Genomic DNA, 20,405 nt, shown 5'->3' with positions numbered 1-20,405 from the left:
CTTTTATTAAAAATGCATCTCTGGGTTATTTGTGGGGCCTGCCTAGTGTTTTTACATGAGTAGAATGTGTGTTTTTATTTAAAATGCATCTCTGGGTTATTTGTGGGGCATAGGAATTCGATCACCCCCCCAAAAAAAAATATAGTCCAGCTCTCCACAAGGTCTGAGGGACAGTGGACGGGCCCCTTCTGAAAAAGTTTGCTGACCCCTGTTATAGACCAACAAAGTTTGTTCTGGTATACGCTTTCATGTGCATGCCCACTTCTTCAGATACACAGTGTATCTGAAGAGGTGTGCATGCACATGAAAGCTTACTAGACAATTTTTTATTTTACTTTAAATTGTCAGGCTTTTTTCATTAGGTAGGTAAAAATTCTATAACTTAGAGTAAAGACTTCACAATCCATGACTGGGCAATACCTTTATTAGAACCAAACAAAACGTCACACATTTACGGCAAATGGTTGAGTTCTCCAGATTTTATTACTCAAGGCAATATACTACTCAAATACTTCATTATCTACATAAATGTGATTGGAAGGACAGACCAGGACTATAAGTACACAGTTTCCCGTGAAGCTGGTGGGACAAATCAGCTGTGAATTAAGTCTCCTATGATTTCAATGGGAACTAACTGCCACTATCATTATTATTTATTAAATTTATATCCTGCCCTTCTTCCCCAAGAAAGTGCAGGACCTCAAACACACAAACAATAAAACATATGAAACATTTAGAAACAAGTCCAATGCAGACCTGGAAAGATCTTTGCATACAAGGCTTGTTGGAAGAAAAAAGTCTTCAGCGGGTGCTGGAAAGACAGCAGAGAGAGTGCCTGGCTAATATTCAAGCAGAGTGAATTCCAAAGTGTGAAGGACACTGACAAACCAGTTCAAGAAGGACACTGACAAACTGGAACGTGTCCAGAGGAGGGCAACCAAAATGGTCAAAGGCCTGGAAACGATGCCTTATGAGGAACGGCTAAGGGAGCTGGGCATGTTTAGCCTGGAGAAGAGGAGGTTAAGGGGTGATATGATAGCCATGTTCAAATATATAAAAGGATGTCACATAGAGGAGGGAGAAAGGTTGTTTTCTGCTGCTCCAGAGAAGCGGACACGGAGCAATGGATCCAAACTGCAAGAAAGAAGATTCCACCTAAACATTAGGAAGAACTTCCTGACAGTAAGAGCTGTTCGACAGTGGAATTTGCTGCCAAGGAGTGTGGTGGAGTCTCCTACTTTGGAGGTCTTTAAGCAGAGGCTTGACAACCATATGTCAGGAGTGCTCTGATGGTGTTTCCTGCTTGGCAGGGGGTTGGACTCGATGGCCCTTGTGGTCTCTTCCAACTCTATGATTCTATGATTCTATTCTATGAATGTCACAACTTAAAAAGCCCAGTTCCTACATTGGGTGGAATGGACCTCCTGATAAGATGCTGTCTGCTGGAGGCCCTCACCTGCAGAGTGCAGGGATTGATGAGGTATCCATCAGGTATCCAGTTTCCCCAGGGACATTTCAGGTCTCCAGGTCTCCAGCTGTATAGGTCTGTATACACCAAAACCAGCACCTTGAACTTAACCTGGTAATTAGTATAGCTTGAGTCCAATCTTTCATCAGTTTTAAGTCACAGCCGGACACCGCTTGTGCAATGTGTTACCATCTAGCTCTTAATGGTTCCACTGTCAACACTAAAACTATACCTGGATCCCACCCCCCCTCAAGGATTCACATCCAAGACTTTTCATAAGCAAAAAGGAATTAATGCTCAATTAACCAACTGCTGGCACTAGATTGTAAAAGTCAGATAATTGAATCTCTTTCCCTCCTGTACAGCTGCCTGAGCAGTCACCTAAGGAGAGCCAATTGACACCGTGTAAACTGAACTGTAATTGAAAGCACGCTTTTAAATTAAAGTTGTCATTTCTAAGGCTGTTCCTAGTGATGGTCACATTGGTGCCAATTGAGATCATTTGCACAAACAGAGGAGTTTCCTGATGAGAAGCAGCCTGAATCTGCTATAGTTAGAGGATGCTTATTCTGACAGATATATTGCCAGACAGAGCTGCCTTCCTCAGCCTGGTGGTATCCAGATGTTTTGGACCACAACTACCTTAATCCTTGGCCATTGACTGTGTTTGCTGGGCCCAATGGGATCTGCGGGTTGAGGAAGGGAGACCTATCCTTTTAAAAGAACCCAAGATGCACCCTGTTGAACTGTCAATTGGAAATTTTTATGTCCCATGTTTTAGCTATCATTAGAACTGATTTTTACATGAGGGGTGGGGGGCTTGTATGTATTCCATACTGAAGGTATGCAAGAACAACACGAGAGAATCTAAACCACACAGGATAGATCATGTCCAGTTCTTCAAAGGAGTCCTGGTTTGTTTCCCCAGAAGGAGTTTTCTGCCAGTGCAGAACTACTGAAGAAAGCCTGGCAGTCTCTCAATTGGAATGTCTAAATTGCAAGGATGGATAGCACTTAGAAAGCACTTCTGGGCTGCTCGCATAACCTCCAGCTACGATAACACTTGCGGAGCCTCAACATGAAGAGTAGAGGGCTCTTATTACACTTCCCATTCCCCAATTCCCTAGTTTTGTTGTGTGTTTGAGACCAGGATCTAATAATCAAATATTCCCTGGGGGAAATGGCACTAATTAACAATGCATCCCTGTGCCGGTTTACTCAGAAGTAGATGCCTCCTCATACAATGAGGTTTATTCACTAAGAATATGTAGTTGAGGATTGAAGCCTGATTTATGGAACAGTAAGACCTCAAAGGCTGGTGTTGACCATCATACAGAGAGATGAATAGTGATTCTGAAATGTCGTAAGCATTTGAGAATTAAATGTTGCTAATTCTAATTGCATTCTTCAGTTAGAACTATATCTCCTTAATCCTGTACAATTTGTTTCTATTTCTTTGAAATATCACTTGGGAAGGGGACTTCATTTCCCCTCAGAACCAGTGGAGCTGTAATAATAATTATAAATGTAAACATTATGGATCAAATGACTGATTTGCATTTCCTACCTTAAAAGGAAAACTTAGGTTGGGACCATGTTACAAAAATAGAAGTCTTGGGTTGGGTTCCCCACTCTGTGTGACATGCATTACAACTTACCCTCGCTCTGGGTTCCATTACATGGCCTAATCCTGCCCACTCCACCAGCATCCCTGCCAATGTGGAGAAGAGCCAGTATCTAACTAAGTCATACTCAGAGTAGACCCAGTGAAATCCATGCACTTAAGTCGGTTGATTTCAGTGTGCCTACTCTGAGTTTGACATAGTCAAATACGATGCAATGATGTCAGGTAAATTGTGGGAGTGAGAGGAAGAACTGAATGCTTCCATTCTCAGCAGCAGCTCTGAACTTTGTGTAATACTTCTGTATAGATACTTATTGGAAATAAAACAGAAAGTAAAAAAGAAACAATGTGAACGAAGGCAAAGATATTAGTAAAATTTACTTAAAATTACCAAACAAGGTTTTACCAAAACTTTTCAAAGAAAGTATTTCATCCAACAATAGTGTTTTACAAACCTATTGCGGAAAGATTTAAGAAACCATGCAAGTAAATATGAAATTATTTATTTGCTGTGCAGATGACTGCTTGGTCCTGGTTAATATCCTGTTCCAACACACTGTCTATTTTTAATCGTGTTTTTAATACTCTGTTGGAAGCCACCCAGAGTGGCTGGGGAAGCCCAGCCAGATGGGCAGGGTATAAGTAATAAGTTGTTGTTGTTGTTGTTGTTGTTAAAGTTTAACCTCACAGGGAATGTGGCATAGCCTGTGTATTCAGTTTTGGCATCTTCCAGGTGGGGGCAGGGGGAGGGAGATGCTTCATCTTGCCAAAAAGCATGAATTATTATTTTTTAAAAACAACAACAACACAAACTCATCCACTGTCTTTAAGAAACTATAGAGGTTTCGGAAAGAAAATGTCAGGTAATTAGTCAAGGCAGCACTTTAGAGCTGCTGGTAAAAACAAATTTGTATTGCAGTAGTTGTATTGCTGTGATTTCAATGAAGTCTTAATTACTTCTGCTTATAATTTCCCTGGCAGGTACATTTACATCCCGATGGGAGGATCCCGCTGCAGCATCTTGAAGATGCTGTTCTCCACAGCAATCACGTTCGCTTTTGTAAGCTATTGGCACGGCGGCTATAGCTACCTTTGGTCCTGGGCGATACTTAATTGGCTTGGAGTAGCGGCCGAAAATGGAGTGAAGAGGCTGGTTTCTCTTCCAGCTGTCCGTGACTTAATTGTAAGTTCATTGGTTTTCATGTTTGTAATGCTCAGAACTGTGTTTAGGACTAGAGACTTCAGGTGGTTCAGTGCTGCCAGAACGCGCCCACCTGCTGGACTCAAGTTTTGGGATTGGCAACTTTCTAGAGCTACATAATACGGAAAGTGGTTGTGCTGTGAAATACAATGACAACAAAAGGTAATTAAAAGTCCTTAAGGTCATCCAGTAGGGGATTTTACTTTGCTTAGCGATCTTTAGAAATTTAGTGCAGCTGTTTGTTCATTTATCTGAAGTTGCTAGACTTCAGTTTTTTAAAAAATGGAAAAGGGGGGAAACCACCAAAGAGGAATTCAAACAAATAGCCAGCACGTGTAGACACAAAGTCAGAAAAGCTAAAGCACAGAATGAACTCAGGCTTGCTAGAGAGGTTAAAAGCAACAAAAAAGGCTTTTATAGGTATGTTCGTAGCAAAAGGAAGAACAAAGAAACAGTGGGGTCACTCAGAGGAGAAGATGGAGAAATGCAAACAGGGGACACAGAAAGGGCTGAACTCCTCAATGCCTTCTTTGCCTCAGTCTTCTCCGATAAAGAAAACAATGCCCAACCTGAAGAATTTGGAGCAAATGATTCAGCAAAGGAAACACAGCCCAGAATAACTAAGGAGATAGTACAAGAATATTTGGCTAGTTTAGATGTATTCAAGTCTCCAGGGCCAGATGAACTGCATCCAAGAGTATTAAAAGAACTGGCAGATGTGATCTCAGAACCACTGGCAGTCATCTTTGAGAATTCCTGGAGAACAGGCGAAGTCCCGGCAGACTGGAGGAGGGCAAATGTTGTCCCTATTTTCAAAAAGGGGAAAAGAGAGGACCCAAATAATTACCGCCCAGTCAGTCTGACATCAATACCAGGGAAGATTCTGGAGCAGATCATTAAGCAAACAGTCTGTGAGCACCTAGAAAGGAATGCTGTGATCACCAATAGTCAGCATGGATTTCTGAAAAATAAGTCATGTCAGACTAACCTGATCTCGTTTTTTGACAGAATTACAAGCCTGGTAGATGAAGGGAACGCAGTGGATATAGCCTACCTTGATTTCAGCAAGGCATTTGACAAGGTGCCCCATGATATTCTTGTAAAGAAGCTGGTAAAATGCGATCTTGACTATGCTACCACTCAGTGGATTTGTAACTGGCTGACTGACCGAACCCAAAGGGTGCTCATCAATGGTTCCTCTTCATCCTGGAGAAGAGTGACTAGTGGGGTGCCACAGGGTTCTGTCTTGGGCCCGGTCTTATTCAACATCTTTATCAACGACTTGGATGATGGACTCAAGGGCATCCTGATCAAATTTGCAGATGACACCAAACTGGGAGGGGTGGCTAACACCCCAGAGGACAGGATCACACTTCAAAACGACCTTGACAAATTAGAGAACTGGGCAAAAACAAACAAGATGAATTTTAACAGGGAGAAATGTAAAGTATTGCACTTGGGCAAAAAAAATGAGAGGCACAAATACAAGATGGGTGACACCTGGCTTGAGAGCAGTACATGTGAAAAGGATCTAGGAGTCTTGGTTGACCACAAACTTGACATGAGCCAACAGTGTGACGCAGCAGCTAAAAAAGCCAATGCAATTCTGGGCTGCATCAATAGGAGTATAGCATCTAGATCAAGGGAAGTAATAGTGCCACTGTATTCTGCTCTGGTCAGACCTCACCTGGAGTACTGTGTCCAGTTCTGGGCACCACAATTCAAGAAGGACACCGACAAACTGGAACGTGTCCAGAGGAGGGCAACCAAAATGGTCAAAGGCCTGGAAACGATGCCTTATGAGGACCGGCTAAGGGAGCTGGGCATGTTTAGCCTGGAGAAGAGGAGGTTAAGGGGTGATATGATAGCCATGTTCAAATATATAAAAGGATGTCACATAGAGGAGGGAGAAAGGTTGTTTTCTGCTGCTCCAGAGAAGCGGACACGGAGCAATGGATCCAAACTACAAGAAAGAAGATTCCACCTAAACATTAGGAAGAACTTCCTGACAGTGAGAGCTGTTCGACAGTGGAATTTGCTGCCAAGGAGTGTGGTGGAGTCTCCTACTTTGGAGGTCTTTAAGCAGAGGCTTGACAACCATATGTCAGGAGTGCTCTGATGGTGTTTCCTGCTTGGCAGGGGGTTGGACTTGATGGCCCTTGTGGTCTCTTCCAACTCTATGATTCTATGATTCTATGATTCTATGATTCAGTTCCCACCACTCCCAGCTAGCATGGCCAATTGTAACGGATATTGGGTGTTGTAGTACAACAACATCTGAAGGGCACTATGTTGGCCACCCCGATTTAGTGCAAAGGAAGTTATTTGGGTCTCTTGTCTGCCTGTATCTCATAGCTTGGTAAGTTATATAATAATAATAATAATAATAATAATAATAATAATAATAATAATAATAATAAAATAATTTATTATTATTTATACCCCACCCATCTGGCTGAGCTTCCCCAGTCACTCTGGGCGGTTCCCAATCGAGTCTCAAAAACAATACAGCATTAAATATTAAAAACTTCCCTAAACAGGGCTGCCTTCAGATGTCTTTTAAAGATAAGATAGCTGCTTATTTCCTTCATATCTGAAGGGAGGGCATTCCACAGGGCGGGCGCCACTACCGAGAAGGCCCTCTGTCTGGTTCCCTGTAACCTCACTTCTCGCAATAAGGGAACCGCCAGAAGGCCCTCGGTGCTGGATCTCAGTGTCTGGGCTGAACGATGGGAGTGGAAACACTCCTTCAGGTAAACCGAGGCCATTTAGGACTTTAAAGGTCAGCACCAACACTTTGAATTGTGCTTGGAAACGTACTGGGAGCCAATGCAGATCTCTCAGCATCAGTGTTATGTGGTCCTGGCGGCCACTCCCAGTCACCAGTCTAGCTGCCACATTCTGGATTAAGTTCAAGGGAGAAACCTAAAAGGCAAGTATCTTGAATGAGATCTTCTGTGCTAGAAGCCCTGCTAGTGAGACAGAAGCGTACACATGCTCAACAGCTCAACCCCTTCAGTGTTGGTGGTGAAGCTTCACCCCCCAAGTGCAATTCAGTATAGATTCTTGCTATGTGAGTATCAAATGCTTTTGTGCAAATCCCATCTTCTCTCACTGGGTGCTTCTAGGCGGCCTGCTTATTGAATATTCATCCTCGTTTGTTTGCGAGAAGATTAGATGACATCAGCTATTTAATGAGCATTCGTTTTGATTTGTTTGCGGGGAGATTAGGTGAAGTTGCATCAAAGCAACTTGTTATTGCACACTTTCCAGTGCATTTGTACAGCCATATTCCCACTAGTGTATTGAACATAGTACTCATCTCCCCACCACCTTGCCCCCTTCCACTCTTCCTCCTGGAGCCAGTATGGTGTAGCCGTTAAGAGCGGTAGTCTTGTAATCTGGTGAATCGGGTTTGCGTCCCCGCTCCTCCACATGCAGCTGCTGGGTGACCTTGGGCTAATCACACTTCTCTGAAGTCTCTCAGCCCCACTCACCTCACAGAGTGTTTGTTGTGGGGGAGGAAGGGAAAGGAGAATGTTAGCCGCTTTGAGACTCCTGAAGGGGAGTGAAAGGCGGGATATCAAGTCCAAACTCCTCCTCCTCCTCTTTTTCTTCTTCTTCTTCTGGTTAACAGCAATGACTCTGCTGTTGGGAGGTCAAATAAGCATCACGCCCCCCCCCCCGAGTTGTGCTTTGTGCTTCTGGGGCAATTTAGGGAGGGATATAATCTGTCCTCCAGCCTGCTTTCCAGAAAAGCACTAGCAAAGCACTTGCTACGAGACAACCAAGAATCTTCCTGGTATTGGGTCTCAGGCAGAATTGAGAGGCATCCCGGCATAATATCCAACCTTCCCCACTGAAGAGCATACCGGAAGCGGATGCGAAAACTACCCTACCACACACAATCCACCCCAACACACAAGGATGGTTTGCATTTGTAAAAGTCACATTTGCATAACGAATGCTCGTCTCTTGGTACGCACCTGTATTTTCTTCTGTAAATTGCATTCCGTTTTGAAAAGTTCATGTCCATTCAAGCAACGAAATGTGTGTCAACCAACTGCCAGCACAGCAGCTTCCTTTCCTGAGCACTTAGTCTGAATGCAGAAAGTACAGGCGCAAAATAGGTACACAAGTTCAAAGTGCTCCATTTAAATGATACGCAGGAAACCATTTGCAGAAGAATGAGAGAGCTTGCGTCAAAAACTCATTTGCATTATGAGTCAGATATTATTGAATGTTGATGTCATCACGGACCATTTTAAAGCCAACTTGAACACGTTTGAAAAATGGATGAAACAAATTTGTGAAATATAAGGTGGGGGTTGGAGGCTCTCTACTTCAGTGGTTTCAATCTCGGTAGTGGCACCCGCCCTGTGGAACGCCCTCCCACCAGATGTCAAAGAGAACAACAACTACCAGACTTTTAGACGACATCTGAAGGCAGCCCTGTTTAGGGAAGCTTTTAATGTTTGAGACATTACTGTATTTTAATATTGTATTGGAAGCTGCCCAGAGTGGGGAAGCCCAGCCAGATGGGCAGCTTATAAATGAATTATTATTATTATTATTATTATTATTATTATTATTATTATTATTATTAATCCTACCTCCAGGACCATTTCCAGCAAGTAGTGAAGGGGGCAGCAGCACTGTTCAGCACCATGGAAGTTGTCCTGTGGTGTCCACTACCGTTCCATCTTGTCCCTCATATTATTTGACATCTATATGACACCTCTGGAATCTGTCATCAGAGGATATGGAGCAAGGTGTTGTTAATAGGCTGACAACCACCCAGCTTTATCCCTCTGTTCCATCTGAATTGGGAGAGGTGGCTGAGGTGTTTTAAGGCACCGATGGTTTGCATGTGGGCCAATAAATCAAAGCTCAGTCCTGAAAGACAGAGGTGTTACATGTACCGAGTTCTCAAGTCTGGGAGATAGAGAGACAGCCTGTCTTGGATGTGGTTGTACTCTGCTGGAAGGAGCAAGTCTATAGCTCGGGAGTGCTCCTGGATTTAACATTGTTACTAGAGTCTCAGGTGGCCTTGGTGGCCAAAACTGCTTTGTCTGCCCCTTTGGGGCAGAAATGTTGATATTTCATGTTTGGTAACTTCCAGATTGGACTATTGCGGTGCACCCTACATGGGGTTGCCCTTGAAAACGACTTAGAAACTTCAAATGATCAAGTGCTCTTTGCTTTAAGATATATATTTTAGGGTCCACTCTAGTTGTGCCTGTGATTTGTCTAATCATGATATCTGTATATTATTACCTCCTGGATCAGAGAGAACATGGCAGTTCCTTAACTGGGGATCATGAGTAGGGGACAGCCATTTCAGTTATGTCCTGCTGGTGGGCTTCTCAAAGCTATCCGGTTGGCCATTGTGGAAATAGAATACTGGACTGGATGGGACTTTGCTGTAATCCAGCGGGTTTGTCACTCAGAAAACATAATGGTGCATGCAGAGTGTGACTGGACAATGAAACAAATGGGCAGTCCCTGCTTCCACAGGGGTACATGAGCAGCCCTTGTGTGTACACTACAGGTTAGAAGGTCTGTATCAGTGCATATACTTTTTTTCCTCTGGGTAAGTCCATTTGGTGGCTTCCATATACATTAGATTCTCCATGCAAGCATCTAGAGCAGGGGTCAGCAAACCTTTCCAGCAGGGGGCCAGTCCACTGTCCCTCAGACCTTGGGGGGGGGCTGGACTATATTTTTTTTGGGGGGGAGAACGAATTCCTGTGCCCCACAAATAACCCAGAGATGCATTTTAAATAAAAGCACACATTCTACTCATGTAAAAACACCAGGCAGGCCCCACAAATAACCCAGAGATGCATTTTCAATAAAAGGACACATTCTACTGACACTGAAAACACACTGATTCCCGGACCGTTCGTGGGCCGGATTTAGAAGGAGATTGGGCCGGATCCAGCCCCCGGGCCTTAGTTTGCCTACCCGTGATCTAGACTTAAGCAGATACCCAGTGTAGGTACATTGCACATGCTCTTTCAGTCATGGGGACTGGAACTCAATTCTGTGTGAAGTTCAGCAGGCTCTGCCCCTTGACAGCATTTAAGCAGCTCTTAACAACCATACTGGGATGCGGGTGGCGCTGTGGGTTAAACCACAGAGCCTATGACTAGCCGATCAGAAGGTCGGTGGTTCGAATCCCCGCGACGGGGTGAGCTCCCGTTTCTCAGACCCTGCTGCTGCCAACCTAGCAGTTCGAAAGCACGTCAAAGTGCAAGTAGATAAATAGGTACCGCTCTGGTGGGAAGGTAAACAGCGTTTCCGTGCACTGCTCTGGTTCGCCAGAAGCGGCTTAGTCATGCTGGCCACATGACCCGGAAGCTGTACGCCGGCTCCCTCGGCCAATAAAGCGAGATGAGCGCCGCACCCCCAGAGTCGGTCACGACTGGACCTAATGGTCAGGGGTCCCTTTACCTTTACAAACAATCATACTGCTGCTTTTCATCGCTAATCTGGTTGTGGCTGTGGGTTGTTTTTTCCTATGGGGGGAAAAATGGTCGTCTGTCACGGATGCTTTAGCTAAGATTCCTGAATTGCCAGGGGTTGGGCTAGATGACCCTGGGTTCCCTTCCAACTCTTAAGATTCTCTGAGTTTATAATCATGTTGTTCATGCTGGCTCTAGTAACATTTTGCACTGTTTTGAAATGTCTGCATTTAACTTTGTTTTAAAACTGCGCTATGCTTTATATGTTCGTGTGTGTGTGTGTGTGTGTGTGTGTGTGTGTGTGTGTGTGTGTTATTCTTTTTATAAAGCACTCTGGGTAGCACTGGGTTTGAAAATCAATCTGTAATTTATTTTAAATGAGTAAAAATATAATTAAATAAATCTTCGTGCCGGAAGAGCAATCCCCAGCAGACCAGAAATAAAAAGAACCAGGACACATACCACTTTTACAGCAGTAACATTCCTGCACTGAGTGATGCGAAAAGCAAGCATCAAATGAAACTACGTGCAGATGACTCATCTAAGGGGCGACTGAAAAATCCATCTCAAAATTTATTTTTTTAAAAAACCCCAACAACAACAATCAAAAAGCCAGCTTTATGATTTAGTCTTTGGAGAACAAGGTTAGTCATTCTCCTCTTAACTATTTAGCCCATTTCTGAATCAGTGAAAACAAGTTCTAGGGGAAAGCTACGAAGAGCTTACATACAAATAAATTGCAAACATACAAATAAATCCAGGCTTTCTTTTCAGACAGACATCCCCACCACCACCACTTAGGCACTATTGACTCACTCGCGACCGTATGATGACCGTGTGATGCTGGGAAAATAAATAATCTTATTTTAACCTGAAATGGTGGGAGAGAGGTGGAAAGTCCTTGTCAGTGAGTCAAAAATCCAGGGGGGAGAGGCGGATTTCAAGGGCTCCAAAATGGTGTGAGCGAGCTCAACAACTGTTGGGCGTGAAACTGTTTGTATTGCAACGGGCTCCCCACTTACGTGCATGTGTGTAGTGTGGGCCCTTGCTCATTTTGGTTCCACCCACCACTGGCATGGTTATAACCATAGTTTAGAGGTCCCGGGCCCTAAGGAAGTCAGACTATCCTCCACCAGGGCCAGGGTCTTTTCAGTGATGGTTCCGATCTGGTGGAATGCTCTGTCCCATGAGACTAGGGCCCTACAGGATTTAACCACATTCCACCGGGCCTGTAAGACAGAGCTATTCCGCCTGGCCTTTAATTTGAACTCAGCCTGATCTTTTATTTCCCTTCTCCCCCCCTTTTTTTTATGAAGATTACCCGCTCTGGGACCCCACAGCTAATTCTCCCCTGGCCTCCTCTCTGGCCCAAGTAGGACTAATTTAGCCAGCTAGTCCTGGTGACTATCTAATGTTTGGATGGATTGATTTTTGAACTTTGAATTTTATTGTTATTCATGCTTTTATACTGTATTTTATGCTGCTTTTATGTTGTATTACAATTAAGTGTTTTAAATTTGTTGTTAGATGCCCTGAGCCTGGGTTTCTGAACCGGGAAGGGTGGGGTATAAATAACAATTATTATTATTATTATTATTATTATTATTATTATTATTATTATTATTATTATTATTATTACCTGTGGGGGGAGCACAGCCTCAGGCTAAAAAAAATCACCTATCCCTGACCCTAAGGAATATATTAATTACTGTATCTGTTCGGTTAGTGATGTGATGGTTGAAAAGTAAAATTTGAGGCTGCCACTATTTTTTAATGAATGCCTGAGACCGCAGTAGATTAACACTCACACTTTTATCGTCTAAAAGTGACTATACAACAGCCCTAACAAACCCACAAATGCCGGTCTTGCTTGTGCTTCAGTCCTAGGGTCACATTTCACCACAGCTTTCTCACTGCAGGTTTGTTGATCAAAAATCATTGCCTGTAATTGCTGTGTCAGGCAGATGAGTCAAGTAGTCTATTTGGCACATTTGTTTATATTTATGGATGGACGTTGACCCTACACCCCGCGCACCCATCCCCTCTCACAAATATTCATGCTTTCCAAAAGGGCAACTTTCACAGCAGCAATCAGAGCTCATGAAAATTCAACGCAACACGCTTTAATAGTATTTATCAAGTGGTACTAAATTATCAAGATGCTCCGCAGCTGTCTGTACTTTGTAGTGTTCTTACTGCATTAGGAAATATCATCCAGCAGACAAGAATGTGCAAGGATTTCAACTGCCTGATCAAATGAACAGATTGATTTATAGGCACTTGAAGCACAAATAGTTTTGCTTTCTCTCTTGATTGTCCACCCTTCTCCTTTTGTCAGTAAATTACTGCTTCCTCTGTGCCAGCTCCAGCAGAATAAATGCCCAGGCACTCCCATATTTTCTTTCTCTGCTTGACATGTGAAGGATATTTGAAAGTTAGGTCATGATAAGAAGCGAAAGATGTCAGCGGAAGTCATATGTGAACGTCCATAAAAATTCCATCTGCTTAATTTGAAAGGTGTATTTGGATGACACAAGGCACAAAAAAGAGATTATTTCGATTTTTGTGTATGGGGGGTGGTAACGTTTAAATGTTGGATACCCGTTTTAAAAATTAGTCCTATTAAGATGTTAAGATATTTACCATTTTTTTTGATGGGGGGGAAAATCAACAGATGGTGCACTTTTTATGCAATTAAACTGTTTTTGACTAAAACATACGATTTAATACTTTTTAAATTGCTGTTTTTGATTTTTATGCCTTCAAATTCTGTCCCTCAATGGACACTCAGTGAACACAGGAAGCCTCACCTGATTTGGTCATGGAAAGAGTTAATGGATGGACAGCTTTTTCATGATTCCATAGGTGGAGCTGCATGCCTGTTCCTCATTGGTGGGATGATTTTGTATGGGTAATTCCACAGTCAGCTTTGGCTATGTGTTGCTGTCCTCTTCTAAGGAAACTGCTGCTAATGGCAAGTGGGGAGGGCACTGCCTGTGGGACTTCCTACGGCAGGGGTTCTCAACCTGTGGGTCCCCAGATGTTGTTGGACTACAACTCCCATCATCCCTGAGCTCTGGCTTTGCTAGCTAGGTGTGATGGGCGTTGTAGTTCCACAACATCTGGGGACCCACAGGTTGAGAAAGGCTGTCCTATGGGCATCTGGTTGACCAGTGCAAGTAGAAGAGGCTGGATTAGTTGGGCTTTTGGCCCGATGCAACAGGGCTCTTCTTGTGTTCTTATGCTCTTGTTGCAGTTGGTTGCCAGGAAGAAAATCTGGCAAGTGGTGAACAAGGTGCATATCATGTTACGATATAGAAGCAATGCGGCCGCGAGCTGGTAGCTTGAAAGCAAAACATAATGGGAATGTTGGGACTGTTCCGTGGGAAACAGAGGGACAGTCTATTCACAGTGCGAAGCACCGGAATTAGCTCAGAGTGTAACATGAGCTGTACAGGAAGTACAGGAGGAGTTTGTCTCTCGGCTATTGGAGTTTGAAGAGAGCAGTCGTGTTTTCTGTAACGCTGCAAAGACAGAAATAAAGGCATGTAAATACGTTTCTGTCTATCTCTTTCCCCTGCCCGGGGGGGGGGGCAGAAAAGAGGGGGGGTGTTCTTCTCACGCCGAGAAGGATCGCCTATCACGACCTAGCCTGTATCCTGCCAGGGAATGCAGACAGGGAGGTCAACCGGAGATCAAGCCGGGTGCCTGGAGAGTGGCCAGTTTCTCCTGATAAAGGCTTGATTTCCAACATATCATGCAATGCAGATACGGTCCCGTGCTGTAGCTCCCACAGAAGTCTGTAGTTTTGTACCTTGTCATGAACTGAGGACATCACTCGCTAAGTAGGCAATTGCAGCAGCATGGAGACACTGGCTTTGCGTGAGCTGGTCTCTCTCCCCATTTCTGGTTAATAGCCAGCAGTAACCTTGTAAATGAATGGGTCCATCCCTCTTGTATCTCCAACCAAAGACTGCTGCTGTGTGTCCTTGCATGAACTGATGGCATCACCTTCAGGAAGCCAGCATTGCAGTGTGATGAAACCATGCCTGGTTAGTTTTCAGTGACTACTTCTCAACAGTGGCAAACTGCTTCATGTAGTCGCAGCTGGTGATTAGGACATTTGCAGATGAACCACTAGTAGACAATGATCAGAATCCATACAGCCTTCAAGGTTGGAGGACATTCTACTGGGTGATTTATTTGTTTGCTGAATGAACAGATCATATTCACCCTTGGAATAATGCTGATTGCATTTTTATCATGGCATGAAAATAACATGTACACACATTTACAACTTCTGCAGGAAGATATTTCTTCTGTGGCTTATATTGTCACAGAAATCTGCAAAATGAGTTTGAATTCCTAGAGCACCTTACAGGATGGCACCCTGATGCCCCTCTTGCAAGGGATAGGATTTTGGGTCCTGCAGGGAATTGCATGCAATATCTTCCTTCCACAGAGTCACAGCCACTGCTGAAATTATATGTTGCTTTCTGTTATTATCTTGTTTGTTTTTGTGATGTGAGTCTACTGCAAAATATTCACCAACATTTCTCGCCTGGACAGTGCTGACTCACACACTCTAGATTAAGTACCAGGAGTGGCAGACGATCAATTGACACCATATTTCAAGCACAGAAAAGGAAATTATAATGGTATTTTTATACCCATGCCTTCCATTTATATGGCAGCTTAACCCTTCCATTTTCATCACATTTTAGACTGCCAAACTTTTATGCTTACATCGACTTGTGGCATTTTAAGTACTTTGGGCATATCCCAAAGTTACCCATGTCATATATGAATTAATGATACCCTGGAAAACCATTGAAGATAGGCCTAGATTGATGATCTTGGTTTATGTTTGAATATGGACAAATGATTTGTCTCTGCATACAGAACCACTGTTTGATCCTATCAGTATCTATACATCTGTCAGTAGAATATTTAATAACCACATTTAGCTTCTTTCCTATCGCATTTGGAATGTTTATGGATTGTTCATAGGTCGGGAGCTTCAGCAACTGTAAATATTAAGAAAATATGTTGAGAATGTTTTGGATTGATGCAATAAATGTCTGTGTACAGATATCAGTCATTCCTGCCTTCAGTTTTGAAGCTGTATTTGACTGGTGATATATAGATGTAGATATAGATATATATAGGTATAGATGAGCTAACAAGGGTAAGTCACTTTGTAAAAATATAATGCATGTTTGTTATTAGTGCTGCTTCTCATACTCAGTCAAAAAATTGATACATAAGATGATAACGTCCATGAAATAATAAAAATATGCTTTCCAAATCCATATTTAATAGTTACACACACACGATAGTTACCCTACTGTGCTTGAAGTAAGTCCCTTGATATCCCAGTTACAATGGTACCTCGGGTTACATTACCTTCGGGTAACGTAATTTCGAGTTATGAACGCTGCAAACCCAGAAGTTTATACTTCTGGGTTTCGTCGCGCGCACATGCGCAGAAGCATTCTGCACGCTTTGCGCATGCGCAGAAGCACTCTATCGTGCCATGCATGTGCTCAGAAGTGGTGCCTCTGGATACGGACTTTTCATGGTAAGTACAGACCCCCGGGACAAATTAAGTTGGTATCCACTGTATTTTTATGAGCTTCCTATAACAATACATTAGGATTGGAGTGCATGTTGCCCCACTGCTTGCCACAAGACAAGTTTGGGGTCCTTCAGGCAAGGGAAGGTGGCTAGAGTAGAAACGAAGCCCTGATTCTGCTTGGCAAGATTTGAACTGATGTTTGGCTGAGCAGGATTGCTCACCTATTCAAGCACCCCTGCTTGAACTCTCATGACACCCAAAGGTGGGGTATTACTAACAAATAATTCATGTAGAATCAAAGAATCATAGAGTTGGAATAGACCACAAGGGCCATCGGGTCCAACCCCCTGCCAAGCAGGAAACACCATCAGAGCACTCCTGACATATGGTTGTCAAGCCTCTGCTTGAAGACCTCCAAAGAAGGAGACTATGTAAATAGCACATGCTGGCCCCATCCTCCAGTGTTCCCAACCTTGGTCACTCAGCCTCCAAACTTGATTGGAGAAGGTCTGAAGGTTGTTGTTTTTTTACTGTGTTTGCTTGAGTGTAAGTAGGAACCACAGTACAACTCAGGATTCAGGGTTATGACCATCCAGATGGTTCTACTTGTGTTCAATGAAGTGCCAGTAAAAGCCAGTGCTGGGAATGAACTAATTCAGTTTAATGGAGTACATTGAACTAGTTCAAAAATTTATGAGCTATTTCTGAAGATAGATTCCATACTAGCCAGGTGAACTAAATGTGAATTACATTCATTTTGGGGTAGAACTCTTAATAATGTCTAGCTCATCTTCATGTCCATACCCTTCACCCATTCAGCAAGAGGCCCGAATCCTTAGCTTTCTTTCTTTCTTTCTTTCTTTCTTTCTTTCTTTCTTTCTTTCTTTCTTTCTTTCTAGTAAATCATTTGGACATCTCTGAAAAATTTAGAAAAACAAATGTGGAGTCAACTTTCTAAGGCTTATTAGACAGATATGGGGGCACTGCTATGGCGAAGGACACTTACTCACTTAAGCATGATTGCTAAGCAATTAAAAGGAAGAGATTTACTCTCTTCAAACAGGACCTGCTTTCAGAGAGGATAACAGGAACACTGCAAATGGTGCCTTGTGCCTTTTACAGCTGTGTGGCTGGCACAAAGTAAACAAGGGTAAACTTTTAACTGTATAAAAATACAATTACAAGGAAAGCTTCACCTGTTGACATTTTCTCTGTCAGACATCTTTTTACTTGTTTATGAACCCTGATTTGGTTTGGACTCTATATGTCAGCCCAGCGGCTTGCAACATACCAAAAGCTGAAAGAAAATGGCTGTGGATGAACTTTTTATGAAGAAAAAGTTTATTTGGATGAACTTGAACTGAATTAGTTGGTTTTGTACAAAGGTGGACTTAAACTAAGGGCTTTTTTCAGCCGGAACACACTGGAACTCCGTTCTAGCACCTCTCGGGTGGGTGCCATTGCCATTCTAAGAGAACGAGGGATGTGTTCATGGTGAGTTCTGGCACCTCTTTTTCTAGAAAAATAGCACTGCCTACACAAATATTATTTTCTGTCACAAAGTAACACTTGAGCACGGCTTCAGTTACCCATCACAACATTTTCCTCTGTGAATGTGGGCTTCTCTTGTGCAGACATCAACTTATGGATGGTGTACCTGGGATCTGTGCAACTTAGGGGTCAGAGTCAGCCCCCATTCCCCCTTCTACACAGAGAGCCTTTCATATGGATAACATGAGAAGAGGACTTAAAGCAGCAATTAAACCAGCCACATGAATGGCATTTCTTACGGTTTTGAAACATGTAATTTAGCAGTAAACTATGGCTAGTTTAACCCAGTTCACTGCAAGGCTAGTTTAAAAAATTTCAAATAAAAATACTGCAAGTGCAACAGAGGGCTAAATGTGTTTCCAGACTGTTCACTCTAATATTAATGTACTCTGTGGTTGGTGTCAACCTTGTAATAAGAAAGCTCTGAATGTTTTATACATGCATAACATTGAAAGCTTCACAAACATGGCCAAGGGTATGTAAAAAATGTAATAAATTATGGATTGCTATCTTTGAAACAAATAGAAGTAGGAATACTGTTGCTTGCACATATTAAATGGCTGCAAACCTATACTTGCTTACCTGAGAGTGAGTTCCCTTGAACATCTGAGCAGATGTGTCTAGTTCTCTGCTGTTAAGTTTAAACATACCGTATTTTTTGCACCATAACACTCACCTTTTTCCTCCTAAAAAGTAAGGGGAAATGTCTGTGCGTGTTATGGAGGGAATGCCTACGGGTGGCATGCCTACGGATTTTCCTCCTCTAAAAACTACGTGCATGTTATGGTGGCAAAACCTCTGTTTCCAAAGTTATTTGATTTGATTTCTTGGAAAACAATCTGCTAACCCAGTGATATGAATTCTTAGCAGCTTTAATAGAGGAAGGTATATAGTAATATTAATTGGATCCTTCAATAAAAACAATTATGGTAGAAGAATAATCATAAAGCTAAATTATGGAGACAGGAAAGGTATTTATATTTTGAGTTAACTTCCCTGTGCTTAATTTGCTATGTGAATTTAATTTTTCCTACTCACGTCTCTTAGCCTATAGTGACTTCTGTGTTGCTGTTTTTGAAATGCATATTGATTATTGTAGTATTGAACATTCAAGCTGTCAAGCACAATCCAGACTCCCTGCTCATGAAAAAAGCAAGAACATAAGACGAGGCCTGCTAGATCAAGCCAAAGATCCATCTTGTCCAGGATTCTGGGCTCACAGTGGCCAACCAGATCATAGAATTGTAGAGTTGGAAGGGACCCAAGGTCCAACCCCCTGCGGTGCAGATGCCTGTCAAAAGCCTTCTAGCAGGACTTGAGTGATTCCCAGCAACTGGTATTCAGAGGCATATAGCCTTTGGCAGTGGAAAAAAGAATGTAGCCGGCATGGCTAGCAGCCATTGAAAGCTTTAAATATTTCAACATTCAGCTTCACTGGATGACCCCAAATTTTGCTATTTCTCCACATCTTGTAACACTATCACCATGCATAATTATCACAGTTATGCACACACATGCATTACTGTTACAATGGCGAAAGTTAACGCCATTGTAAGTTCCCCCGTTCCAAACAGTTCACAAGGAACTTGGATGAATTTGACTTACGCCACCCTTTTCGTGAGCTATGTTCTGCTGGGTTGCACAGTTGCATGACTGAGCTGAGAGCGGGGTTGGAATACATGTAATTCTCTCCTTGTCCCGCTGCTGGAAGAACCCCTTTTGGGGACTAACTATAGTGTAAGTCAGGTTCTGCCAGCTGAGTCCCAGCTAAAGTGGGGTGAGCGACTTAGGCTGCCATAGCCCTGGCTGAGCACACATCTCAGTTGGGAAAGCCCAAGATCTGCTGGTTCTAAACCCTCTTATCTCAGCAGATCTTGGGTTTGGAGTTCCCTGTTAATTGGTTCGCACAATAGCCATACAGTTTGCAAAACCAGTGAGTTGTCTGGAAATATAGCTGCTTCTAATCGTATGTGCTCTGAAACTTTCTGTGTAGTACCCCTGGAAGACAACTATTGACTCTGTTGGGGTGTGTGTTTTTTAAAACCTATATAAATCCCAGGACAATTCCTTTAAATGTGGTGCACTAAGCCAAGGTGCTTTCCAGCATTACTTTCAATGCAGCGGATAATTCTTCCTAGAATGATGCCTTATTGCTGTAAACCACGCTCCAGATTTGTTGAACTCCCACTTCCACCACCCTCTGCCAGCAAGGCCAGGGGCAGGGTAATGGGATTTGTAGTCTAGCAACAGCTGGAGAGTGGCAAGTTCCCCATCTCTTTTTTTAAAATATTAACATTTACAGGAGAGCAAGGGCTTCTCCCCACTCTCACGACTTCACTATACCTATAGCGGTCACCCTAACACCACCATGATTTATTTCTAACCTTCTAGTATTAAGATTTTATTGTTAGCTGCCTGTTTAAAATTTGCTTTTCAGAACCATTTTATTGATATTTTTATGGTTTGCAATAAACAAGAAGTTTACAACGCAGTAATAAAATCTCCACCTGAAAACT

General features: G+C 42.8%; 1 protein-coding gene across 6 annotated transcripts in view; it reads left to right on the top strand.

Annotated features, from left to right (window-relative positions):
* HHAT (hedgehog acyltransferase) overlaps positions 1 to 20,405 on the top strand; it is a 184,605-nt gene that overhangs the window by 122,006 nt on the left and 42,194 nt on the right. For all 6 annotated transcript variants that reach the window (XM_081186026.1, XM_081186024.1, XM_081186027.1 and 3 more), the window contains one exon: positions 4,074 to 4,275. In XM_081186026.1, the coding sequence (XP_081042152.1) occupies positions 4,074 to 4,275 (202 nt within the window). The remainder of the gene's footprint in view (positions 1 to 4,073; positions 4,276 to 20,405) is intronic.

The sequence above is a fragment of the Podarcis bocagei genome (genome assembly GCF_964188305.1).
Source record: "Podarcis bocagei genome assembly, chromosome: 3".
Taxonomy (NCBI): Eukaryota; Metazoa; Chordata; class Lepidosauria; order Squamata; family Lacertidae; genus Podarcis; species Podarcis bocagei.
The sequence above is the reverse complement of the archived record's forward strand: the minus strand, read 5'-3'. Positions and strand labels throughout refer to the sequence as shown.